The following is a 27,650-nucleotide window of genomic DNA, read 5'->3' as shown; positions in this document are numbered from 1 at the left end:
CCTTTAATCAGATCATGGCTGATTAGATTGTAACCTCCTGCCTACCCTCGATAACTTTTCACCCCTTTGTTGATCAATAATCTATCTAGCTCTGATTTTAAAATATTCAAAGATCCTGATTCCTTTTGAAGAGAGAGCCAAAGACTCACCACCCTCAAAAAAATTCTCCTCATCTGTCTTAAATGAGCGACCCCTTATTTTTAAAAACGTGACCCATAGTTCTAGATTCTCCCACAAGAGGAAACCTCCTCTCCACATCCACTCGGTCAAGACCCCTCAGGATCTTAAAGGTTTCGATCAAGTCATCTCTTACTCTTCTAATCTCCAGTGGATATAACCTGTCCAACCTTTCCTCATAAGACATGTCCACTCCTAGTAAACCTTCTCTGAACTACTTCTAACACATTTACATCTTTCCTTAAATAAGGAGACCAGACAGTACTCCAGATGTGGTCTCAACAGTGCCCTGTACAACTGAAGCATAAGCTCCCTACTTTTGTATTCAATTTCCTCGCAATATACAATTACATTCTACAAGCTTTCCTAATTACTTGCTGTCCCTGCGTACTATCCTTTTGTGATTCATGCACTAGTACACCCAAATCCCTCAGAATCTCAGAGCTCTGCAATCTCTCACCATTTAGATATCTTTCTTTTTTCTTTCTGCCAAAATGGACAATTTCACATTTACCCACATTATACTCCATTTGCCAGGTCTTTGCTCACTCACTCAACATATCTATGTCACTTTGAAGCCTCCTTACATTCTCTTCACAACTTACTTTCCTACCTACCTTTGTGTTGTCAGCAAATTTAACAACCATACCATCTGTCCCTTCATCCAAGTCATTTATATAAATTGTACAAAGTTGAGGCCCCAGTATGATCCCTGTGGCACACCACTCATTACATCCCCCAACCCGAAAAGACCCATTTATAGCTACCCTCTGTTTCCTGTTAGCTAACCAATCTTCTATCCATGCCAATATATTACCCTCTACACCATGAGCTATTATTTTCTGCAATAACCTTTGACGTGGCACCTTATCAAAAGCCTTCTGGCAATCTAAGTAGAGTACATCCACCAGTTCCTCTTTATCCACAGCACGTGTGACTCCTTCAAAGAACTTCAATAAATTGGTTAAACATGACTTCCCTTCCACCAAACCATGTTGGCTCTGCCTGATTGCCTTAAACTTTTCTAAATGCCCTGCTATAACATCTTTAATCATAGCTTCTAACATTTTCCCTATGACATATGTTAAGCTAACTGGCCTGCAGTTTCCTGCTTTCTGTCTCCTTTTCTTTTTGAATAAAGGAGTTACATTTGCTATTTTCCAATCGAATGGAATCTTCCTCAAATCTAGGGAATTTTGGAAAATTAAAACCAACACATCAACTATTTCACTAGCCACCTTTTTCAAGACCCTAGGATGAAGTCCATCAGGACCCGGGGATTGTCAGCCTGCAGCTCCAACAATTTGCTCAATATCACTTCTCTGGCGATTGTAATTTTCCGGAGTCCCTCCCTCCCTTCCATTTCCTGATTTACAGCTTTATCTGGGATGTTACTCACGTCCTTTATCGTGAAAACCGATGCAAAATACCTGTTCAATTCATCTGCCATCTCCTTACTTTCCATTATTAATTCCTCAGACTCACTTACTATAGGACCAACACTCACTTTGTTAACTCTTTTATTTAAATATCTATAGAAACTCTTACTATTTGTCTTTATATTTCCAGCTAACTTTCTCTCGTACTTTAATTTTTCCCTCATTATTAATTTTTTGTCATTCATTACTGTTCTTTATATTCTGTCCAATCTTCTGACCTGCCACCCATGTTTGCGCAATTATATACTCTTCCTTTAAGTTCAATACTGTCTTTAACTTTTTTAGTTAACCATGGATGGTGGGTTCTCCCCTTGGAAGTTTTGTTTCTCATTGGAATGTATCTATTCTGTGTATTCTGAATATCCCTTTAAAAGTCTGCCACTGCATCTCTATGGACCCATCCCTTAACTTAATTTCCCTGTTCACTCTAGCTAACTTTGCTTTCATGCCTTCATAGTCACCCTTATTTAAGTTTGAAATTCTAGTCCTAGACCCACTCTTCTCTCTAGCTGTCTTCTCTGTAGCTCTGGCTCTCGAGCTCTAGCTTCTCTTCAGCTAGCTGTGCTTTCATTCTTTTCTCCCTCAAACTGAATGTAAAATTCAATCATATTATGGTTGCTGCTATTTAGGGATGCCTTCACTTTGAGGTTATCAATTAAAAGTCTCGTTGCACAGTACCAAGTCTAGGATAGCCTGCACTCTGGTTGGCCCCAGAACGTGCTGTTCCAAGAGACTATCCCGAAAACATTCTATAAACTCCTCAGATAAAAGCAAAATACTGCGGATGGTGGAAATCTGAAACAAAAACAAAAATAGCTGAAAAAATTCAGCAGGTCTGACAGCATCTGCAGAGAGGAATACAGTTAACGTTTCGAGTCCGTATGACTCTTCTTCAGAACTAAGAAATATAGAAATAAGATGAAATATAAGCTGGTCGAGGGAGGGTGGGACAGGTAGAGCTGGAGAGAGGGCCAGTGATAGGTGGAGGCAAAGAAGAGATTGCCAAAGATGTCATAGACAAAAAGACAAAGGGGTGTTGAAGGTGGTGATATTAGCTGAGGAATGTGCTAATGATGACATTAAGGGTAGAAAGCAGGACGAGCAAGTGACAGATAGCCCTAGTGGGGGTGGGGTGGGGGGAAGGGATCGAAATAGGCTAAAAAGTGGAGATGAAACAATGGATGGAAATACATTTAAAAATAAAAATATATATATATATTTAAAAAGTTATAAATTATTGGAAAAAGGGGGATCAGAAAGGGGGTGGGGATGAAGGAGAGAGTTCATGATCTGAAGTTGTTGAACTCAATATTAAGTCCGGAAGGCTGTAAAGTGCCTAGTCGGAAGATGAGGTGCTGTTCCTCCAGTTTGCGTTGAGCTTCACTGGAACATTACAGCAGGCCAAGGACGGACATGTGGGCATGTCCGTGGTGGTGTCTTGAAATGGCAGGCGACAGGAAGGTCTGGGTCATGCTTGCGGACAGACCGAAGTCTGCGTTTGGTCTCTCCAATGTAGAGGAGACCGCGTTGGGAGCAGCGAATGCAGTGAACTAAATTGAGAGAAGTGCAAGTGAAATGCTGCTTCACTTGAAAGGAGTGTTTGGACGGTGTGGAGGGGGGAAGTAAAGGGGCAGGTGTTGCACCTTCTGCGGTTGCATGGGAAGATGCCGTGGGAGGGGGTTGAGGTGTAGGGGGTGACGGAGGAGTGGAACAGGGTGTCCCGGAGGGAATGATCCCTGCGGAATGCCACCAGGGTGGGTGAAGGGAAGATGTGTTTGGTGGTGGCATCATGCTGGAGTTGGCGGAAATGGCGGAGGATGATCCTTTGAATGCAGAGGTTGGTGGGGTGATGTGAGGACAAGGGGGATCCTATCATGGTTCTGGGAGGGAGAGGATGGTGTGAGGGCGGATGCCCGAGAGATGGGTCTGACACGGTTGAGGGCCCTGTCAACCACCGTGGGTGGAAAACCTCGGTTAAGGAAGACATGTCAGAGGAACTGTTTTTGAAAGTGGCATCATCAGAACAGATGTGACAGAGGCGAAGGAACTGAGAGAATGGGATGGAGTACTTACAGGAAGCAGGGTGTGAGGAGCTGTAGTCGAGGTAGCTATGGGAGTCGGTAGGCTTGTAATGAATATCGGTGGACAGTCTATCACCAGAAATTGAGACAGAGAGGTCAAGGAAAGGGAAGTGTCAGTGATGGACCATGTGAAAATGATGGAGGGGTGAAAATTGGAAGCAAAATTAATAAATTTTTCCAGGTCCAGACGAGAGCATGAAGCGGCACCAAAGCAGTCATCAATGCACCGGAGAAAGAGTTGTGGGAGGGGGCCTGAGTAGGACTGGAACAAGAAATGTTCCGCATACCCCATAAAGAGACAGGCATAACTGGGGCCCATGCTGGTACCCATAGCCACACCTTTTATTTGGAGGAAGTGAGACGAGTTTAAGGAGAAATTGTTCAGTGAGAGAACAAGTTCAGCCAGACGGAGGAGAGTAGTGGTGGATGGGGATTGTTCGGGCCTCTGTTCGAGGAAGAAGCGGAGAGCCCTCACACCATCCCGGTGGGGGTTGGAGGTGTAGAGGGATCGGACGTCCATGGTGAAGAGGTGGCGGTTGGGGCCAGGGAAACTGGAAATTGTTGATATGATGTCGGGTGTCAGAGGAATCGCGGATGTAGGTGGAAGAGACTGGACATATAAACTTCTCATCTTGGTTACCTTTGTCCATCTGATTTTTCCAGTCTCTGTAGATTAAAATCCCTCATGATTATCGCTGTACCTTTCTGACAAGCTCCCATTATCTCTTCCTTTATACTGTCTTACTTTGTAGTTACAATTAGGGGGCCTGTGCACCACTCCCACAAGTGACTTTTTGCCTTTGTTTCTCATCTCAACCCAAACTGCTTCTACATTCTCGTTTCCTGAATTTAGCTCATCCCTCTCTTGCACTAATGCGCCATCATTAATTAACAGAGCCATTACTACACCTTTTCCTAGCTTCCTGTTCTTCCTAAATGTCACATACCCTTCAACATTCAGGTCTCAATCTGTCATCCTGCAGCCATGTCTCTGTAGTGGCTATCAGAGTGTACTTATTATTTCTATTTGTGCCATCAGTTCATCGGTTTTGTTTCAAATGCACGTATTTAGATACAGAGCCTTTTGATTTTGTCCTCATATTATTTTTGTAATGTCTTGCCTTATCTGCTGATTTACTCTTAGATTTGTACTCTGTCCCTTTCTCTCACGTTCTGTTGATCATTTCCCATATTAGAACCTTTCTCTCGTGCTTACCACATCTTCCCAAATTTGATCCCTTGCCCCCCACTATTTAGTTTAAAGCCCTTTCCACCTCCCTAGCAATGCGGCTCACTCGAACATCAGTCCCAGCACGGTTTAGGTGTAGACCATCCCAACAGTACAGTCCCCAGTACTGATGACAGCGCCCCACTAACTGGCACCCACTTCTCCCACACCAGCCTTTGAGCCATCCATTCATTTCTCTAATCTTATTTCCCCTATGCCAATTTGTACATGGCTCAGGTAATAATCCAGAGATAAATACCTTTAAGGTTCTGCATCTTAATTTGGTGTCTAGCTCCTCATACTGCCAATGCAGAACCTCCTTCCTTGTCCTGTCTATGTTGTTGGTATCCACCGACCACAACTGGATCCTCTCCCTCCTACTGTAAGTTCCCCTTTAGCCCTGAGCAAATGTCCCAAATCCTGGCACTGGGCAGACAACACAGCCGACTGGGCTCTCACACTTTGCTACAACGAACAGTGTCAATTCCCCTCATTATACTGTCCTCTACTACCATTACGTTAGTTTTTCCCCCCACACTTGAATGGCTTCCTGTACCACAAATCACCTTAGTGGGTTCTCTTAGTACCTGTCTTCCTTGTGTCTTTGTGTGTTCTAGCGTTCCAATGCAATGCCACCCCAGTGGCTGCCACATAGTTGGTGGAAAGCTGCTGACTCTCAGTGTGGAAGCCTGCCAATGGCCTTGGAGGTTGACTTTGTGCAGCTATTGCCCTAGAAGGCCCAGCTTTGGACTGCATCATCCTGCATCTATGGCAACAGTCTGGGTTGGCTAGCTGACAAGCAACAGCAAAGGAGTGGAGTTGCAGTGGTGGGAGTACAAATGCTATTATACTGAGGCTGCACAGCAGGTTTCTACTCTACGGAGTCATGGCGACTTCCCCTGGGGTTTTGGGGGTGGGGGGGTGGGAGGGGAGGTGCCTCAGCAATCATAGTAATCTGTTGTAGAACATATTTCTAGACTACGGTGGCACCCTGAAAGCCCCTTTAAAACTGGCATCTGCAGCTATGATGGCAGTAAACTGAGCTTGCACGAGAGCAGTCTCAGCTTGTATGGTAGCATGGTGACCTTGCATTACAGAAGTCTGAACTTCACTGCAGCACTCATATGTTGGGTGGCTTCTGCTTTGTGCTGCAATGGAAGCTGAGACATCGTTCGTTGGATGCTACATCATGGTTGGTTCCACAAGTGTGCTAATGGAGTTGGCCATCACTTTCAAGTCAGAAAAGATGGACTTCAAGCTCTGCGCACAGCTCTGCGCAAAGTTGGTCTCGGACTCATCCAGACTCCTTGACATTGCACGGAGGCGGATTGGTCTGCCAATACAACAAGTATTTAATTGTGCATAACTATCCGCCTTCTTCTGCAGCTTGTCCAATTCTGCAGCCGAACTCAGGTGTCATGTGCATAAGACATGAAAGAGATCATAAACTGTTTAAATCAAGCCTTACTTTCTGCTTATTTAAAAATGGACTTTGCCACACCAAAAACATGGCTGCTACACGTCACATGGTTTTCAAGTTGGCTACAGTTCTAGAAACTTCCAACAGTAATTACAGGACAAAACTCAACCCTCATCCTTGTGGAATCTCACACCTGTCATTGTGTGGACCCATTACAGTCAATGAAACAAGGGTGCAGCAGATGATCTGTCTCTCCAGCCTGGACTTAAAACAAAGCGAGACACAGCCATCAAAACTCGTTATACTCTCAGAGGTGCCAACAGCCACCATCTGTCTCCTAAGGTGAGCAATGGATTTTGGCCAGAGACATAGGCTGGGATTTTCTGTGCCTGCCAGCATCGGGCATGTCTGGTGGCGTGAGTGGATAATATGGCATGATTGGTTTTACAACAGCGTGAAACCAGTTTGCGATCATCCGCTCGGCCCATCGATGGCAGGCCATGTTACCTGATAACGGACATCAGGAACCTCATTGTAATACACCAGCATATCATTATAAGGACAGACCACCAGACTCATTCCTCCCCCCGCTGGATCATCTGCCCACGTCGGCGGGAAAACACGCCGATGTGTTTCACAACAGCACATAAGCTACATGCAGCTGGCGAATTCACTTGGGACTTCAAGGTTTGTTTGCCTAGCTTGCTTTGGTCAGCACTCGCAGTCATCAGTGTTAGGCTTCACAGACAGCACCACATCACTTTGAGGGGCTCACAAATAGGTCTCTACTTACCAGATCAGCAATACATGGGTGGCTTTTCAATGGCTGCAGGACAAGGTCTTGCTTGGGGAAGGGGGAGAAGTGTCCTCAGGCAAGGGAAGAGGCTGCAGGACGAGAGCTGTCTTGGGAAAGGAGAGTGTTCCAGGGTGTGTCGGTGGGGGGCACATGTTGATCTGTGCAAATGGCCTCAAGATGGTTAGGGCTGAGGAGGCAGTCTCCAGATGCGATGAGGCCAGATGGACATGTGAGCGAGTGTGTGTGAGGATGAGTGGTGATGTCCTTTGAACTGGCAGTGAGTGAGATGCCAGTGAATGTGTGATGGGCTTGAGTGTGTCAGTTTAGAGTGATGAGATGGTTGCCATACCCTGGCTGCATGAATGAGAGCATTCATCCTTCATCTGCATTGGATGGCGAACCTCTTCTATGCAGCATTGGCACTGACTATCACTGCCATTGCATACCAAGCCGGAGTGGTAATGTAGCTGCCCATTCTGCGGCCAGAGCGGGGGTAGAGGACATCACAGCAGTCCTCCACGGCGTCCAAAAGGTGTACGAAGGCTGCAATCTTTTTTGCTGCAGTCCTGGGCTGGAAGCACTAAGCGCAGCTGTAGTTTAAATGTGGTTCCTGTCATGATGAAACTGTGAGGTGATGGCGCGGTGGGTGAATGAGATCCCGCCCGCCATGGAAACGTGCGTTTCCCGGGAATGCATAAGTAATGCAGCGAGTTTGGGACAATACAGCATGAAAACCCGTCATCGCGACCAGCGGGTAAAACGTCGTTTTACCTGCCTACTACCGCACTTAGTGCAAATCTGGGCGATTCCGTCCATAGAGTGGAATTTTACGGCGTCGTCGTGACCATAAAATGCAACGAGCTGTTCAAAAGTCCATTGACTTCGACAGGACCATAAAATCCGGCCAGTTACAATTCCACCCATAGAAACTGATTGTTAACCTGAAACTGACTCATCAATGGGCAACACCACATGACATAAGCTCCTTTAGCCTTTACTGGATTCTGCTGTTGACATCCAGCCTGTCAACACCAAAGCAGGGCTCCTCAAAGCTTGGTTCTCTGGAAGATTCCTGCCATTGCCTGCAGAGCTGACCAAGTTTCCGTTTACCAACCTCATCTAGCTGCATCATCACCAACTTTGAAGGAATTTGGCAACTCCTGCTTTCAGCTAGCTAAACCTGCCTCACTGGACTCTAGGGGAGGCAGTGGCGTAGTGGTATTGTCACTAGACTGATAATCCAGAAACCCAGGGTAATGCTCTAGGGAGCCAGATTCAAGTCCCACCACGGCAGATAAATTCAATAAAAAATCTGGAATTAAAAGTCTAGTGATAACCATGAAACCATTGTTGTAAAAACCCATCTGGTTCACTAATGTGAAGGAAATCTGCCCACAGCAATGTGGTTGATTTTTAAAATAAATGCCCTCTGGACAAGGGTAGATGGACAATAAATGCTGCTCTCATCCCATGAATGAATTAAAAAAAAACATTCTGGATGTGAATTAATATTCCTATCTTTGTAGTTCTGTTTTCGGCTTTCTCTTTACTGAAAACTCTTTATTTTCCTATCTGCTTCTTGTGTGCTTATGTAGTTGCTCGGTTTGAATGTATGAGTAAACAATACTTCTGATCTAAACCTAAAGAGAGTTTGCTGCGAGTCACTTTAAAACAGACTTCACAAACAGAGGATTTGTGGAAACACACCACAGTCTATTTTAAAAATTAAAACACCTCTGCTTACAGACAGACAGCTAGAAAAATAAAGGAGTTCAGTTTAGCTCTCTCCCCTGTCCGTTACAGTTAATCCATTATTAAGGAGGTAGTAGCAGGACATTTAGAAAATGATAATACTATCAGGCAGAGTCAACATGGCTCTATGGAAGGGAAATCGAGCTTGACAAATTTATGAGAGTTCTTTGAGGATTTAACAAGCAGGGTAGATAAAGGGGAACCAGTAGATGTAGAATATTTGGATTTCCAAAAGGCATGGATGAGGTGATACATAAAAAGTTACTACACAAGATAAGAGCTTATGATGTTGGCATGATATGCTAACATAGATAGAGGAACTAACAGGAAACAGTGAGTAGGGATAAATGGGTCATTTTCAGGTTGGCAAATCATAATGAGTGGAGCGCCACAGGGATCAGTACTGGGGTCTCAACTATATTAATGACTTGGATGAAGAGACTTATTGTATTGTAGTCAAATCTGCTGATGATACAAAGATATGTAGACAAGCAAGTTGTGAGAAGGATACAGAGTCTGCAAAGGGATGTAGACAGGTAATTGAGTAGACAAAAATTTGGCAGATGAAGTAGAATATGGATGAATGTGAAATTGTCCACTTTGGCAAGAATATAAAAGCAGAACATTACTTAAATTGAGAGAAACTGCAGAATTCTGCAGTAAAGAGGGATCTGGGTGTCCTTGTACATGAATCACAATAAGCTAGCATTCATCAACCTTGACCACTTGTGGTCAATGAGGTGACTTGAACCTTTTGCAGTACTGCATGTAGATCCTTGAGACTGGGCTTGTACCATTGACTGCAATGGCTATCTGGTCCCATTGCCTTCTTAGAGTTTGGCTGAGGAATCTAGCTCCCTTGCTGATAAAATACGTCTCCTCCTGTGCACTTGCTCGACCAAGGCCTCCAGTGCAATGTTGGAAAATCATGGACCCTGCTCTCTTCCAAGCTGTATTATTAATTATCATTTTCCACGTCAGAATGAGTTCCAAAACAAACCCTACCACCTGCTCCAACAACAGTGTACCTCTCCTTTAAAAGGTGCAGGCTGGCTTTCAAGTGGTGTTAGTTTCTCTCAGCCCCTCTTGAGGCATGCTTAAAAAAATTAAATGTTGATAGCACATATGGAGCTCATTATAAAATTTTATGTAATTTTTAGATGCCACAAAAGTTTGCAGCTGTTACAAATTACTTAGTAAATGATGTTACCTACTTCTAGTTTCTTTTGGAGGTCCTTAATTTCCATGTTTCTGGTACTTAGATCATATGAAAAGGTTTCTTTCTCTGCCAACAGGATATTGTAATCTGAAGATAGCTTTTCATGCCTTTCTCTGTGAGAAGGAAACACAGGTGTTAAATGCGGCTTTCTATAGTTGCTTCTTAGTAATACAATAGAATTAGTTATTATCGATCAGAGAACAGCAATTCTCTTGACTGAAATCAGTTCACATTTAAGCAATGGTCATGTAAATTGTGGCAATCCTTTAAAACTGATTTACATCCAAGTATAGAAATGTAAGGTTGAAATAAAAGTATTATTCTGATATCAAGAAATCAGCCAGCTGCAGAGATATGCATCTGCTGCTGGACACTATCAGCTATCATACACTATAAGAATATTACAGCCAGTAACAGTCAGCTGCAGCCACAAGCTTGTCTCCACCTCCTTGTAGCAGGGGGATTGCGGTTGGCTCCGGCACGGGGTTAGTGTCAGGCTCTGCTTTCTGCTGAGCATTTCCAATGGCTACCGGGGAGTTCCGTGGGCTGAGCCTCCGCCAGCAGGTGTCGTGGGGAAGGGGAGGGGCCAGGAATTAGTCACCCTTGTGGGCCCCTTGGTGCAAGGAGTGGTGACCATGGCAGGCTGGGGGGCAGAGCCTGATTGGCTGTTCAGAATCCACACAGGGGTAAAATGCAAGATTCAGCACATGGAAGGAGCTCCATGAGGAGTGGGCTAAGTAGGAGCAGCAGTCAGAGAGATCAGCTTGAGGCTTATGTCGGGGCCTGGAGATCGGGTGAGGAGAAATGGAGCAGGCTTGCAGCTGACAGGGAGGCACAAGGACAGTCTACACTGCATGGAATGCACGAGTCTGAGGAGCCCTGAATAACTGGATGGCAAGGTAATTTGGTTTAAGTGTTCCAGGGAACTAGCAAAAAGAAGAGTGCTACGAGCTCACCTGCTCTCAATATTGTTTCTCCAATGCACTTTGAGTCTAGATAGCCTAAGCCCAGTTTGCGAAGAGTGAGGATAGGGAATAAAGGAAAAAGATTCGGGATCATGATACCCTGCAGAACTCAAGACAGTACCAGCTCCCATCATTTACCGAACAAGTCTGCAACACTGCTGATTGAGACAAGGAGCTGAGCTCTCAATGGTTTTTCTGTGTTCTGTAGTGCTGAGCAATGGTCGTCCACTGTAAGGAGTTTGTTTCTTTAGGACAGACTTTTACATGAATGTGTTTATAGATATGATGCCGATGGAATGAAAGATCACTGTACAGGAACCTTGTGCATCCCATGTGCTTAAATCCTGCATTACATCCTTTTGTGGATTCTGAACTGCCAATTTACAGCGATGATGGCATGGAGTGACAAACAGGTCAACTTCCTTGCTAGGTTTAAAAAGCTCAAAACAAATAAAATTACCAGGGATAGATCAGATTTTTCCAATTCATGCTTGCATTGTGACAGTGCAGTGGGTGTGCATCTTTGCCCATCTGTTGACCTCGCTGCTGACCCCAGCCGATTTTCCAGGTCAGATCATTGTCATAAAAATCAGGCCTCCTTATGAAGAACTGTCAGTAAATGAGAATGTGATTAGGGCATGGCGCGGTGGTGTCGGGAGGCGGGTAGGGTTCAGTGGGGGAGGAAAGGAGGGAAATTGGTAACCTACTACAGGCGTTAAAGGCCAGTAGCAACTTTAAAAAATAAAGTAGCAACAATTACAGTATCAGAAGAAGAGAAGTCATGGCGGCCAACAGACCAGTGGGGAACAGAACTTCTAATTTCACTGAAACCAAGATGAATACAGGACAAAACTGTTTGGCATGTGGCGAAAGAGACTATCTTGACCCCAGTAAGCACAAATAAAAGGGGGGTTGTTGAAGCTGTTCGTGCCAGCAACAAGATCCAAAACATAATGTAGGGGTAAGAAAATTAATAATTTGATCAGAATGGGCAAGATCAATGCTTCACTGTTTTACTGCAGCAGAAGACTCCATACAATCTCCCTTCAAAGTCCAGCTTCAGCAAGCAGAGTTCATAGCCTACAAGGGTTAGCTAAATTCATTTAATTTCCAGGCTGCAGCCAGTCCTGAAAACCCCCATTTACTAATTCAGTCAGAAGCGCCATTTGAACAAAACTTGTTGCTAATCCCGATTCCCAATTCTGAGTCTCAACATGTGACTCCCGAGTTTGGAAAAGCAAAAAAAATTAATAATTAAATTACTCAGCCTCTTGGGAACCTTGCGTCCACCTGAATTCTTAAACAGCAAGCCTGCGGTTCATTTAAATGTTCCATTACTCACAACGCTACATCACTGATTAAATTAAGTCAGCAGAGTGCCAATCCATGCAGCGACTAGTTGAGAATTCTTCCTGAAGCGTGTTGCCATTTTGCGAAGCCCGCCAAAACTGGCTTCTGACTGTAGGATTGCTCTCTTGCTTGTACGTCTCCACCAGGGAGACGGTCATCAAAGCACTCAAAAAAATGTTTGCAAGCCATGGCATCCCAATGAGCTCATATCAGATCACAGCCCACAATTCTCTAATGAAAGTTTTGCACACTTTGCAGCCATAGCTGGCTTCTGCCACAGCACTAGCTGGGAAATCCATTGTTCTGCAGTGAGCAGTGATGACAGCTTGGAAGCCTGCAAGCTCTGAAAGCTGTACCCACACTTTTAAAATCTTAACATAAATCACAGTTCCATACTTCCAACTCCACTGGGACTCACCAAAGGCCCAGACCAGTCACAAAATGAGTCTAGAGAGAAATATTTTTTATGGGACAGCATTGCTCCAGACTTCAGCAAAAGTCTGCAGACCTGCAAGCCAGAGGTAATCCAGCTAGTTAGACTGAGCTACATGAGCAACACAGGAGAATCCTAAAGGAAGATAATACAAAATGGGCAGAAGCCAACCCTCAGTCCAGCTTATCAGATCACAAAGACTCACTCAGGGAAAGCAATTCCTGAACTGCCCAGCAAAGCAACCTTGCCAGTGCTAAGGTGTGAAGCATCCCTACAGGAGAGATCAGTGCCCTGCACATACAGCCCAATGCTTCCACTGCAACAGACAGGGACACTTTGGTAAACTGTGCAAGTCAAAACTCCAGCACTGCATAGATGGCCCAAAGGTAATCCACAAGGTCGAGACCGAAAACCCAGAATTCACAGCCATGCTTCTTGGGTGAGGTCAAAGAATGTGGTTCTTCACTTTGGAATGCTGACAGTCTGGTAAACAGTCATCTAACAAATTTTAAATCAGGTTCCAGCATGACAGTCCTGTCAGACAAGGAACCATGGCTCAAAGACCTTTAACTTCAAACAGACACTTTGCTTCACGCAGCAGGAGGACTCCGCCTTCCAATCAAAGGCACCCTGCAGGTGACTGAGGTACAAGGACAAAACGATCCAAGCAATCTTCTTCATGGTCAACAACCAGGGATACTCTCTATTAAGCCGCAACACCGGTATCAAGTTTAACCTACTGCAACAGATTGATGAGGTCAACCAGCAAGGCCATGGCTGCAAATACAGATGAGAGTTCCCAACGCCCCTCATGGGACTAGGCCATCTGAAAATTGCCTACAGGATCATGCTCAGGGTTGATGCCAAACTAGTGTGCTAATACACTCAACAAAAGGTCCCACTCCCTCATGAAGGAAGTATAGTGGTAGGTGGACAAGATGGTGAACATGGGAATCATTTCCTCAGTCAGGCAACCTACCGCATGGTATTCAGGTTTGGTCCAGTCCAAAAATCAAAAGGGTCTGCATCTGCAGAGACCTCAGGCAGCTTAAGGAGGTCATAGTCAGAGGTCCATTCCCATGTCCTCAGTGGACAAGAGCCTTACCAAGCTTTCAAGGAGCACAGTGTTATCCAAACCAAACACTAACAGCAATTTCTGGCAGCTTCCCTTCGATGAGGACTCCCGGCTCCTAACTACATTTATTAACCCCTTTGGCACATTTTGCTTCAACCGTCTGCCCATTAGGATTACGTCGGTGCCAGAGATATTCCTACACACGGCGTCAGACATCCTTCAGGGCCTTCAGGGGGTCATTTGCCAAATGAATGATGGTTTGGTTCATGGGATCACAGTGGAAAAGTACGATGAAAGGCTCATGGCAGTCTTGGAGCCACTGCAAAAAGGGCTGACATTGAACGATAAATGTGAGTTCACCAAGACCTATTTCAGTTCTTGGGCCTTGTCATCAGCAACAAAGGTATCACAGCAGACCCACACAAAACCAAGGCAATTACCAATTTCCCCACCCCTTCCTCCATCCCGGACCTCCAACATCTCCTACGGATGGTAAACGAACTGGCGAAGAGTTTACCTTACTTGGCACAAGTCACGGCACCATTGAGACGCCTGCTCAAGAAAGACAACACATGGTACTGGGATTCCCAGCAAGAGCATGCATTCCTCGCATCAAGGAGATGTTACTCTCCACCGACATTCTGGCCCACTACGACCCGGCCTTACCCACCATCATAGCTGCCAATGCTTCGTCCACGTCTTGGGGTGGTTTTCTTTCAAGAGCAATTGGGTGGCAGTCAGCAACCCGTCTACTATGTTTCTAGAGGGCTGCTGAACATGTAAACCATGTATGCTGTCATCGAGAAGGAAGCTCTTGTGCTCACACGGGCCTATATGAAGTTTTCCGACTATGTTATCAGCCTCAAGGTCACAATTGAATCTCCTTGTTAAATTAAAAGAAGCTCACAAAGATGCCTCCTCAGATCCAGATGTTTTGCCTATACATCATGAGACTCACCTATGATACCATTTATTTCCAGGGAAAAAAAAATATCAGATGACAGCACATGCACTTTCTAGGACCACCATGGGCCTTCCGACCAAATAGGACATCGACTTCGTCACTGAGCTGGAGGCCTGCTCCCAAGCCACTATCAGTCACATGCTGGGAACCAAGACCAGGCTCCAATTGATCCGCAAACAGCAGCTCCGCGATGAAGGGTGTGCCTGCATCTGCAACAAGGGTGGTGTCCTCAAAGACCAAGTGGTGGTTCAGCCAAAACATAGTTCGAACAGCAGAGCCACATCACAGTCACAGGTGACCTCCTGGTTTATGATGAACAGCTGGTCATTCCAGCCTCTATGGGCAGATGTCCTTCAGAAGATACACCAGGGTCATCTAGGCATCACTAAGTTCAGGGCAGAGGCCCAATCCACCGTCTGGTGGCTGGGTATCTCCAAAGCAATAGAGGAGACCATCGCAAATTGCCAGGTTTGTGCACTGCACCACCAGGACCAAAGAGAGCCACTCATTCCCACAAAAATCCCAACAGGCTACAATGGCAAATCCTTCCTAATCATCATAGACTACTTCTCCAGGTGGGTGGAGGTAAAGCAATTTCATACCACCACCGTGGAGATGGTTGTCAAAGCACTCAAAAGAGATGTCTGCAAGCCATGGCATCCCAGATAAGCTCATTTCAGGTAACAACCCACAATGCTCTAATGAATGCTTTGCCGCTTCGCAGTCATTGCCAGCTTCCACCACTGCACCAGCTCCCCAAGATATCCACAAACGGTGAAGCAGAACAAGGTGTCCATACAATGAAGGCCCTCCTGATGAAAAACGAGGACTTCCTCATTACACTGCTCACTAACAGGTCCACCCCCTTACAGTGCAGCCTGTCCCTGTCTGAGCTTCTGATGGGCAGGAAACTTCATACACAACTCCTGATCCTGCTGAAGGAACTCCTGCCAGGATTGGTAGCCAAGGACTACCAGGATGTACAAGCAAGAGAGCAGACAGAAGCAAGCTTTTGCCTACAACAGGCAACAGCGTACCATACACTTGCCACAGCTGCTGCAGGGTGACAAGGTGTGGATCCCTGACCTCAGGAGACAAGGAACGATCCTCCAACAGAATGAAGACCAATCCCGGTCCTACCAGATTGGCATGCCAGAGGGTATTCAGATGCAACAGATGGAGTCTCCACCCTCTCCCTAGACAGGCTCCCTCCATTTCTCGGTGGAGGACTGTTGATGAGGATACCCAAATGCCAGTCCAACCTCGAAGCCAACGACAAGAACCAAAACCAACAGAGCCTACCACTCTCCCGACAGAATGGTGAACAAGATGTGGAAGCTCTAACTTCAAGGACATATAAGGGGGGGAGATGGGGTACTGGGAATGTTGTTAATGCTAATATTGTAATAGCAATAATGTTGAACTAGCATTAAAGTTGTAACAGTAAGGTAAATGCACAAGACATATAACAATGTAAGACTTGAAGTAAACTAAAGTAACTATATCCATGGGGTAAAGGCTAGGGGAGGTGTAGTAGAAGGGTCTGGTATATACAGGGTTAATGTGGGACTGAGTACAGTACTGCCCACAGTGATCTAAGAAGGCACATGACCTAGACCTAGGGTCAGCGTGGTGTTGGCCTGAGACGTGATATGACTAGGATGGAAATAGCTCCATACTGGTACCCTTTACTGTATTTGTATATAGTTATAAATAGATAATAAAGACTTGATGTTAACATACAGAAGACTATGAAGACTTCTTTAACAGACACGTTCTGTAACCAACAACATCGCAACATATAGTACGCTCCCAGCAGTGTGACTGCCCCTTTTATATTCCTTAGCTCAATCCATAGAGCCTCATTTGATGATCCTTCTAACATATCATCCATCCTGGCAGCTGTAATTGTTTCTCTGACCAAAATTGCCAAGTCCCTCCTTTTTTATCCCCCTACATTGTCTGAAGTGCCAGGAACAGTGAAGTGCCATTCCTGTCCCTCCTTAAGCCATGTTTCTGTAATAGCTTTATCACACTGCTATGTTTCTATCATGCGCTCAGCTTGTCTGCTTTAAAAGCTATACTCCTTGCATTGAAATAAATACTCCTTGAGCACTGCCAAACTTTTCTTTTCTCTAACCTTTGTTTCCTCTGCCTTCCTAGCGCATTCATTAATTTTCTGCCTTCCATTTTCATTTCTGGTTTTGTAACAATTGAATCCACCCTCAGGTCCCCATCCCCCTGTCAAACTACTATAAACCCTCCCCAACATCACGAGTAAAATGTCCCGCAAGGAACTCAGTCCCAGCTCTGTTCGGGTACAACCCGAATATTTATAATTCTGTAACCAAAACTTTTCAACAAAACTTATCAACTTAAATTAAGATGTCATTTGTGTTGTTGATGATGCACTCCAGCTGCCCTGGTACCCACCAATGACAGAAGAAACATAGGCAATAGGAGCAGGAGCTTTGAGCCTGCTCTGCCATTCATCATGATCATGGCTGATCATCCAACTCAATAGCCTGCTCCCGCTTTCTCCCCATATAATTTGATCCCTTTCACCCCAAGAGCTATATCTAACTCCTCGAAAACATGCAATGTTTTGGCCTCAACTACTTTCTGTGGTAGCGAATTCCATAGGCTCACCACTCTCTGGGTGAAGAAATTTCTCCTCATCTCAGTCCTAAATGGTCTACCCCATATCCTCAGACTGTGACCCCTGGTTCTGGACTCGCCCGCCATCGGGAACATCCTTCCTGCATCTACCCTGTCTAGTCCTGTTAGAATTTTATAGGTTTCTATGAGATGCCCCCTCATTCTTCTGAACTCCAATGAACATAATCCTAACCAACTCAATCTCTACTCATATGTCAGTCCCGCCATCCCAGGAATCAGTCGGGTAAACCTTCGCTATACTCCCTCTATAGCAAGAACATCCTTCCTCAGATAAGGAGACCAAAACTGCACACAATATTCCAGGTATGGTCTCACCAAGGCCCTGTATAATTGCAGCAAGACACCCCTGCTCCTGTACTCGAACCCTCTCGCTTATGAAGGCCAACATTCCATTTGCCTTCTTTACTGCCTGCTGCACCTGCATGCTTACCTTCAGCGACTGGTATATGAGGACACCCAAGTCTCATTGCACGTTCCCCTCTCTCAATTTATAGCCATTCAGATAATAATCTGCCTTCCTGGTTTTGCTACCAAAATGGATAATCTCACATTTATCCACATTTTCCTGCATCTGCCATGCATTTGCCCACTCACTCAGCTTGTCCAAATCACCCTGAAGCATCTCTGCATCCTCCTCAGAGCTCACCCTCCCACCCAGCTGTGTCATCTGCAAATTTGGAGATATTACATTTAGTTCCCTCATCTAAATCATTAATATATATTGTGAATAACTGGGGTCCCAGCACCGATCCCTGCAGTACCCTACTAGTCACTCCCTGCCATTCGGAAAAAGACCCATTTATTCCTACTCTTTGTTTCCTGTCTGCCAGTTTTCTATCCATCTCAATATACTACCCCCGATCCCATGCGCTTTAATTTTACATGCTAATCTCTTATGTGGGACTTTGTCGAAAGCCTTCTGAAAGTCCAAATAAACCACATCCACTGGCTCCCCCTCATCAACTCCACTAGTTACATCCTTGAAAAATTCCATTATATTTGTTAAGTATGATTTCCCTTTCGTAAATCCATGCTGACTCTGTCCAATTGTGCCACTGTTTTTCAAGTGCTCAGCTATTAGTTCCTTTATAATGGACTCTAGAATTTTCCCCACTACCGACGTCAGGCTGACTGGTCTATAATTCCCTGTTTTCTCTCTACCTCCCTTTTTACATAGTGGGGTTACATTAGTTACCCTCCAATCTGTAGGAACTGTTCCAGAGTCTATAGAATCTCAGAAGATGACCATCAATGCATCCAGTATTTCTAGGGCCACTTCCTTAAGTACTCTGGGATGTAGATTATCAGGCCCTGGGGATTTATCAGCCTTCAATCCCATCAATTTCCCCAACACCATTTCCCTACTAATACTAATTTTTTTCAGTACCTCCCCCTCACTAAACCCTGTGTTCCCCAGCATTTCTGGTATGTTATTTGTCTTCTCCTTTATGAAGTCAGAACCAAAGTATGTATTTAGTTGGTCAGCCATTTCTTTGTTCTCCATTATAAATCCCCGTTTCTGACTGTAAGGAACCTACACTTGTCTTCACCAATCTTTTTCTGTTCACATACCTACAGAAACTTTTACAGTCAGTTTTTATGATCCCCGCATGCTTAGTCTCACTCTTTTTCCCCTTCTTAATCAACCCCTTGGTCCTCCTTTGCTGAATTCTAAACTGCTCCCAATCCTCAGGTTTGTTTTTTTTTAGCCAATTTGTACGCCTCTACCTTGGATCTAATACTATCTCTAATTTACCTTGTAAGCCATGGTTTGGCCACCTTTCCTGTTTTACCTTTGCGCCAGACATCAATAAACGATTGTTGCAGTTCACCCATGCGCTCTTTGAATGTTTGCCATTGCCAATCCACCGTCATCCCTTTAAGTAACAAAGGCCTCAAGTGTATCTGTGCTCCTTCTCCAGAGACACCAGGGTGTGGACAAAACATGAAGAGAGGCACGCAGTCAAGCCTGCTGCCTGGACCAGTTAATGGCCACCTTAACCAGGCCCCAGAGCAGTCCTATGAAGAGTCCCTCCAATCTGCACACCCTCTGAACTAGAGGTATATGCTCTTTTGAAACAAAAACATAAATAAATAAAATAAACTAAAAACAAGGGTGACAGCCTCTCATAAGGTACTGTAACAAAAACAAAACTTTCAAAAGAAACTTAACTAATTAAATTAAAATGGTGTTCCTGAGGTTGACGACACATTCCAGCTCCCGAGGTGCCCACCAGTTGCAGAAGACTGGACACCACATGCTCCTTCAGGAATTGCTACAGGGTGATATGCAGGTAGAAGTGGTTCATGATAGCTCATGGTGGGTAAAACTTTCTGTGGAGAGCCCTCCTTCTCCTCCCTCTTCATAAAGCATCCTCTTTGCAGCCTCAACTTCATTTGTCGGTCATATTGGAGACCAAGAGGCACAGCAACTGCAGCCCTATACCACTTGCAGGCTTGGTTTCTACATGAGAACAAACCCTCTGTCCTTCTGAATAGATGCACCAAATCACCAAAAGACCTCCAAAAGCAAGTCACAGTGCTTCCACAAATTATGCCACGGTATACATAAGTCAAAAGCACCTCCCCTGCAAGTCCATGTTCAGCTGAGAGTGATTAGCATATTATTAGAACCAATTTAACAGGGGTGAATTGGCTCTGCTCTTTGTTTCACTCCCGAGTTGTTTATAACAGGGTTTGAATTTAAAAGGGAGGTGATATTGCAAATTTAATATATATTTAACTGCCTATAGTCTGGTGCAAGAAATAAGTTAGCTAGATTCCTTAAGTTAACAAGGAAAGAGTTACCTTATTGCTAAAACTCACTCAGGCAAAGATGCAGAAATTATTAACAGAAGGTTTAAAATGTACAAATATGTCCAACCACCCACTCGTGCAAAAACAACACACACACAATCCCCCACAAGCATGCAAAAAAAAGAGTAAAACTCTGCAGATTATCAAATATTAAAAACTTGGCCATGAACAAGTAAAGTCAGAAAAAAATTATTCATGGAGTGTCCAGAAGCTGGTTTACAGCTGAAGGGTCTCAGTCTACAGTCGCTACTGGCTCTGGGGTTTCTCACTGCAGACGATGGTGTTGGTCTGGAATTCTTGTTTAAGAACTCTCGGTTTGCATCAACAAGGTCTTCTGGTGAGTTTTTCAAATCACAAACAGCTCAGCTTTGATGAGAGCTGGACCACGTGACCGTTCGCTGAGAGCTCCACAGATTCTACGGAAAGAATTTTCTATTTTTGAAACTAAGTGCGGTGGCAGGCAGGTTCCATGACGCATATCCTGCTGCTCGGGATGCCAGGAAATTGCATCCAATTCCATGTTTAGATGCTCATTAATTATGCACAAGCAAGTATCTAACAAAATCACCTGGCAGGTTGGGAGCTCAATCATCCAGCCCACCGTTACCTGGTGAGGTCAAAAGTCCAGCTGTCATATTCAAGCACCACCGGAGCACATGCATCTCACTATCTCCAGCCCAGCTGTTTCCAGGAAACCATTAGAGATGTCTGTGACCCAACAGAAGACATATGCAAGCCAAATGAAGAAGGCAGCACGCCGCTTCAGCCACAATGCCCTCCAGGCACTGATAAGAGGAATACGAGCACATAAATATGTGCTTTACCCCAGGGATGGCTCCAGAAAGCACATCAGCCTCACCTCTCTGGTCTGCATTGCTATCACAAAGGATGTCAGTGCGGCTGGCCAGCGCAACTGAAACGCCATTCAGTGTAGGAAGAGGCTGAAGGATCTCATCCGATTCGCCAGGGTATGTCATCCTCCAGTCATGGCATCATGTACTCAAAAGGCTACTCTCTTCAGGGGTCTCACACAACCATTTTTGGGGGACACATATCACCACTGATTATCTCATGGAAACTTTCACATCACCGCCATCCCATCTATCATGCTGCACACAATCCATCCTCAGCCCCTTCTGGGGAGGGCACACCATACACAGAGGGCATGCATCTTTCCCAAACTCTGCTCCATCCCTTCTCATCACATGCCTTTCTTTTGTCTTCGCCAGGGCAAGCTTGCCCACAAGAGAAGGGAAAGATCCCAAGCTAGGGGAGGGACAGCCGCCATCGTAACCTCATGGAATTGAAGGAGGATGCCGCTGACATCACTGGGGAGGACAGGGATCGCTCCTGTGGTGAAGGGGAGATGGAATTGTCTCAGCAACCGAGTACAGATCACACCTTCATCAGTTCGTCACATTCTGACAATCACAGTGAGTGACATGCAATCTTATATTCCTCATGCTCAACTTAAACTCCATTCTCTATCTTACAGGCACCAGCATAAGTCCCAGCCCCCAGACCACGTCTGAATAGGAAGCTGAGGAAGAACCATCACAGCGTTCACCTGCACCCTCCACCAGCGCAGAGACTCAGACTTCAGTGGGGCATAGCTCTAGATTAGGCTCCGGCTCACCTACTGGAGAACACCTCACAGACACATCCCGCAGCAGTTGGAGGCAGGGTCAGCCCAGGTCGCAGGCACTCGGAGGGCTGCTGGAGACCAGTAACCCGCTCAGTTCAAGTCAGATGATGAGCCTCCGTAAGCGGCCACCAACTGAATGCTGGAGATTTAACAACGAGTGGCAGAACATCAGGAGAGATTCGGCAGTCACTCAGCAAACTAAAGCGAAGGATAGAGGAGTCCACGTTCTCTTTGATGGTGAGGCTTCAACATACCAGCACCACAAAGTCAATATGGGATGGTTGACAATCACTGTGGACACCTTGGTCCAGCAGGTTTTGCTGGATTTGTGCTCAGCCCTGGACTCGATGGCCACACACCCTTGACCTTGCTCCAGGTGCACTTTCTCCTCGAGGAATCAGGGTGGGGCCCTTGGGCACCCACAGGGAGGATTAGTGTCCGCTGGACACCCCTGGGGTCTCTTCGTAGGGTCAAGAGTGTCCAGCTGCTCAGAATCCCCTCTGCCTGTGACCCCATCCACGGCTGCTCAGGCCGAGGAGGGTGCATTTGCCCCTGAGCAGGAGACCCTTATAAGCCTGGGATCCTCCAGGCTTCAGACCACCAGTGGTCGTCAGCCAAGGTCATTGCATAGATCAGGACGTGGCAGTCAGCACACTGCCTCCACTTCTGCTGCGGATGTCAGGGCTGCACCCAGGAGTAATGGTAGGATTGGAAAATTAAGAAATTTTGAAATCACTTTTGGGTTATGGGTGTGCTACCAGTATAGAAAAGTTGCACTCTGTAAAAGCATTTGATATTTATGTGAATGGCTTGGTCAACTAAGGTGTTGTGTATTTACATGGGAATTCTCTTATTTCAAGGATTACCCAACCTCCCACTCAGTGACAGTTTTCCTCTGTGAGATTCACATTCATGTGATGTCAGTCTCAGTAAAGATAGACTCCGTACCGTTGTGTAACATCAGGGAGATGTGTTAAAATCTTTATTAGAAAAGTGTGATTTATGCGCTTCTAACCCTTCTTCCTCAAGGAAGACCATTGTGTGATGGCAGCACATCAGCCTTGACTGATTAGTTACACTTGTGTGTCCTAAGTGGTAGTGGAAAAGGATAAGACATGGACGAGAGGAGGAGATCCCTAACCATGTCATCTCACTGTCCACTGACAGTTTCTTAATTATGTTGAGTGCAGTTTCACTTCCTAGAGCAAGCGCATAGTCAATTGGTTGAAAATCCCTTGAGATGAATGGGGATGGCGTTGATGGCCATGAGGGCTGTGGCCATCTCCCCTTGTCTTCAATTTACTCCTCCTGGAACCTGGCAGCAACAAAAGTGTTAAGGGGATGTTTCCCACATCTTGTTTCCTCTATGGCGTCGGCAGCTTCAAAGTGACCCTCATCATCCCCTTGAGGTTCCTGGGCCTCCTGATATTCATCCTCCAAAGGGCTCTCATCCTGCTCCATTTCAGCCTCTGGCAAGGGATCACCTCTTTGTAGTGCCAGTTTAGTGTGCAGGGATGTTCCCAGCACTGGAGTAGTCCCTTGCTGAGTCGAACAGCTTGGAGGTGTCCTGTGGTGGCAGATCAGGCAAGCCATTGATGCCTCCAATCGATCATCCCAGCACATACCCACTGGGATGCAATGGTCACAGTTAAGGCTGCAAGCCATCCTGTGTGGGTTCCCCATCCATAATGATGGGATGATAGATGTGGCTGTGCAGGATTTTTAATTTTTCCTGATGTTGCAGAGAGTACCTTCATTTTGAGGCATCCTTGCAGTCTCCTCCATTGATAGGACTGCCAGCTGGATATTGCTGTGGGCGCTCTGATTGAGCCTTCTGCTTCCCTTGTCAGGCTGTCACCCTTAATTAGACGGGGATCCCAGAGACAGTTAATTGATCACCTCTGAGAAGATCGCAACCAAACTTCAGCCATGACAACTTCTAGGTTCCCAGATGAGATCTGAGGTGGACATCAGGTCACAACTCAACCTGGGAAATTTAGTCCTTGATCTATTCAGTTCTGTCAGGTTGTTCAGTTCAGTTCGATTACATGGTATGGGTGAAGCAAGTCAACTCCAACACTCCAACAGGGGAATGGTGATAACTGCAGTACACTGCAAAAGCATAAGAAACCTCGTTCTTAAGAACAAGGAACAACTTGACTGACATAACATGCAGGAAACTGGACACACAGTGGAACCACAACTGGAAAACAGCCAGGCAGTGCCACTCCTTGCAGGGTAACTCAAGTTCACCTAGGGCTGGATTTTTTGGATGGCTGGATCTCACGCCCCACGACCCGAAGAGTCAGCGTGAACGCATCCCCACTGATACTGGTTGCCCCACAGCTATTTAAATTGGCTGGAGTCAGGACTTCCACCCCTTACTCGGGTGTAAGTCCCACCTCATATATTGCAGAAATTCTAAAACTCAGTAGTCCCAACAGTGTAGTGGCCAAGTCTGGGACTATAAGCAATCCCCAGATTCTAAGTCCCAGAGTCCAGAACCAGGAAAGTGCAGGTGGTCTCATGTTGGGGAGGAGAAGGCAGGCAGGGTAGAGTAGGGGGTTCGGGTCTGATGGAGAGATGGGTACAGGAGGGGGAAGACCTTTGAGGGGGGTGGATGGCCGATGTGGAAAGGAGGCAGTTGAAGAAGGCACACCCCCCTCCCCCCAACCCATCAACACTCCTGACTGAGGTCTGAGCAGGGTGATTTCCCTGCTCCTGAACGCCTCCCACCTCTCTGAAGCTAGAGGCCAGGAAAAAGCCCTTAAGTGGTCATTAATTGCCTACATATGGGCCTCAATTGAGACAAGGGCTGGCCGGCCGGCTCAGGCTTCATCTGTATTACAGTAGACTGAAATGTGAAGAGGACACAAGGAGGCTACAAAGGGATATAGATAGGTTAAGTGAGTGGGCAAAGACCTGGAAAATGGAATATAATGTGGGGAGGTGTGAAATTTGTCCATATTATCTAAATGGTGAGAGATTGCAGAGCTCTGAGCTGCAGAAGGATCTTGGGGTCCTAGTGCATGATTCATAAAAGGCTAGTATGCAGGTACAGCAAGTAATTAGGAAAGGTAATAGAATGTTATCATTTATTGCAAGGGGAATTGAAAATAAAAGTAATGAGGTTATGCTTCAGTTATACAGGGCATTGGTCAGACCAGATCTTGAGTCCTGTGTACAGTATTGATCTCCTTATTTAAGGGAGGATGTAAATGCGTTGGAAGCAATTCAGAGAGTTTACTAAACTATTACCTGGACTGGGCGGATTGTCTTATGAGGAAAGATTAGGCTTGTATCCACTGGACCTTAGAAGGGCGAGAGGCGACTTGATTAAAACATGTAAGATCCTGAGGGGTCTTTACAGGGTCAATGTGGAGTGGGTGTTTCGTCTTGTGGGAGAATCTAGTACTAGGGGCCACTATTTAAAAATAAGGTGTCGTCCACTTGGGACAGAAATGAGGAGAATGTTTTTCTCTCAGAGGATTGAGTCTTTGGAACTCTCTTCTTCAAAAGGTGGTGCACGCAGAGTGTTTGAATATTTTTAAGGCAGAGGTAGGTAAATTCTTGATAAGCAAGGAGAAAGGTTATCATGGGTAAGCAGGAATGTGGAGTTGAGGTTACAATCAAATTAGCCATAATCTCATTGAATGGCAAAGCAGGCTTGAAGGGCTGAGTGATTTGCTCCTAATTCCTATGTTCATGTGTTCGTAAAATTGCAAACAGGTTAGGGCGGGTGGGAGGGTGATGGAAAGGCCATCCAGGGAATTTTATGGGCCCTGCCCTCGCCTGCAGACCAATCGGTTGGGGAGTGTAAAATTCAGCTCCTAGATAATTTTAAACTCAATGAACAGTCACAAATTCGTATCATAAAATTACAGGGTAACAAAAAATGTGGATTTGCAACAAGGTACCCACTCCTATTGAATTGGTCACAAAATGTGTATATAACCATTCAGAAACAACTGTAACACTGGTGATAGAGTGTAAAGGGATGCTAAAATGGAATCACCATTGCTTCCTTTCCTCTATTTTTCTGCAGTACCTTGGATGTCAGATAGCTAGAGGAACACATAGAGGACACATACATCTGTAGAGAACTGCATAACCACAGGGCGTCAAGCATGCCTGAACCCAATGGCAGTGGACTAATTACAGTAAAGTTACAAATTCCTGTTTATAGTAGTTTGTGTACTAACTTTATTTCTAGTAGTCAATAGTATCTTGGTACCAGATGATGTCAAAGGTACATAATACAATTTGGAGAATGTAAAAACTGAAGATCAAAATGGACCCATGGTGCAGTGGTTAGAAAGAAAAACCAGCTGGGAATATCCTCAACTTGGACTTCAATACAATTGCCCCAACTTCCACAGAAACCCCAGGAATGCCAATTAAACAGGGTTTCTGCCCATGTTCCACTGAAGTTATGATGGCCAGTTGAGAGACTGGCAACTGTATTATCTCACACTAAATGCATTTATTTCATTAATCTTACAGAAATATAATTGGTTAAAAAATTGGTTGAGCAGTCCCTGTTTTTTGTGGCACTAAATGGTCTACTACACTGCCAATATTTTTTGGGCAAGGTGGTGCAGAGCGCACACACAAATCCACTCAGAAGCGCAGTATCTACCATGCTGTTGAAGATGGATGAACGGGTGTCACACTTCAAGAGCATATGAAGGAAGGAACATTTTATTTAAATTAGGATTCTGTGTCTCTTGTACGGCCCATCTTCAATATCGCAATGTCCAATATTTTACTCACCATGTGCTGGAATCACACAGTACAATGTGGTGCTATTCAAATGGAAGGACCCCTCAACAATGGTATTAAAAGGGGTCAAGTAGTACTTAAGGATTAGTTGTTGACCTATCATTTCATGCTACTGGTTTACTTCTTTTGGTGTTCTTCATGCTGGAAAGTTCACTTTGTCCGCTGAGAATAAATTCTATTGGCATTGTGTTGTTGTTAAGCTGCCTCACTGATAATTTGGCTGCATTCAGGGTGCTTGCATAGTGTTGCCTTCAGGGCTAGAGAACAAGGGAGAGCAGCGAGAAAGACACGACAGAGCAGGGAGCAGCTAAGAGGATGGAGGAGAAGGGCCCTATGCTGGAAGTCTTGGCATTCAGGGAGTACTTCCACCTCAACTTTATTCAGAATTTCTGAGGCACCATCATAGAAGCTTTCAATAAGCTGCAACTCCAGCCTTAAACCAGGACAGGGACAGCATTGTCTGTGGCCGTCAAGGGGATCTTAGTTCTTACTTATATGCCACAGGTTCCTTCCAGACTGCAGCAAGTGACAACGGTGATATATCGCAGTTCACAGTACAACAATGTATAAGGAAGGTAACTGATGATCTCTCTACCACGAGGACCACTGACAACTGCTTTCCTATGGAGGGCAATGTACAAGTAGAGAGCATGACAGGCTTCCCAGGATGCAAGGTGACATAGGTTGCACACATTGCTCTCTATGGCTAGCCTAATATTTTAATGCTTAGGGATTCTGCTCCATGAATATACAACAGATTTGTGACACAGAGGCAGCATCTCATGCACATCTGTGCCCACTGTCCTGGCAGCAGTCATGACACTTTCA

The 27,650-nt window shown here is 45.3% G+C and overlaps 1 protein-coding gene across 1 annotated transcript in view; it reads right to left on the bottom strand.

Moving 5' to 3' along the window:
- sycp1 (synaptonemal complex protein 1) overlaps window positions 1–27,650 on the bottom strand; it is a 270,092-nt gene that overhangs the window by 49,990 nt on the left and 192,452 nt on the right. The window contains exon 14 of the mRNA XM_078546139.1: window positions 10,108–10,225. Coding sequence (XP_078402265.1) covers window positions 10,108–10,225 — 118 coding nt within the window. The remainder of the gene's footprint in view (window positions 1–10,107; window positions 10,226–27,650) is intronic.

This window comes from Cetorhinus maximus, chromosome 8 (genome assembly GCF_964194155.1).
Source record: "Cetorhinus maximus chromosome 8, sCetMax3.hap1.1, whole genome shotgun sequence".
NCBI lineage: Eukaryota > Metazoa > Chordata > Chondrichthyes > Lamniformes > Cetorhinidae > Cetorhinus > Cetorhinus maximus.
This window is presented reverse-complemented; position numbering and strand designations above follow the sequence as displayed.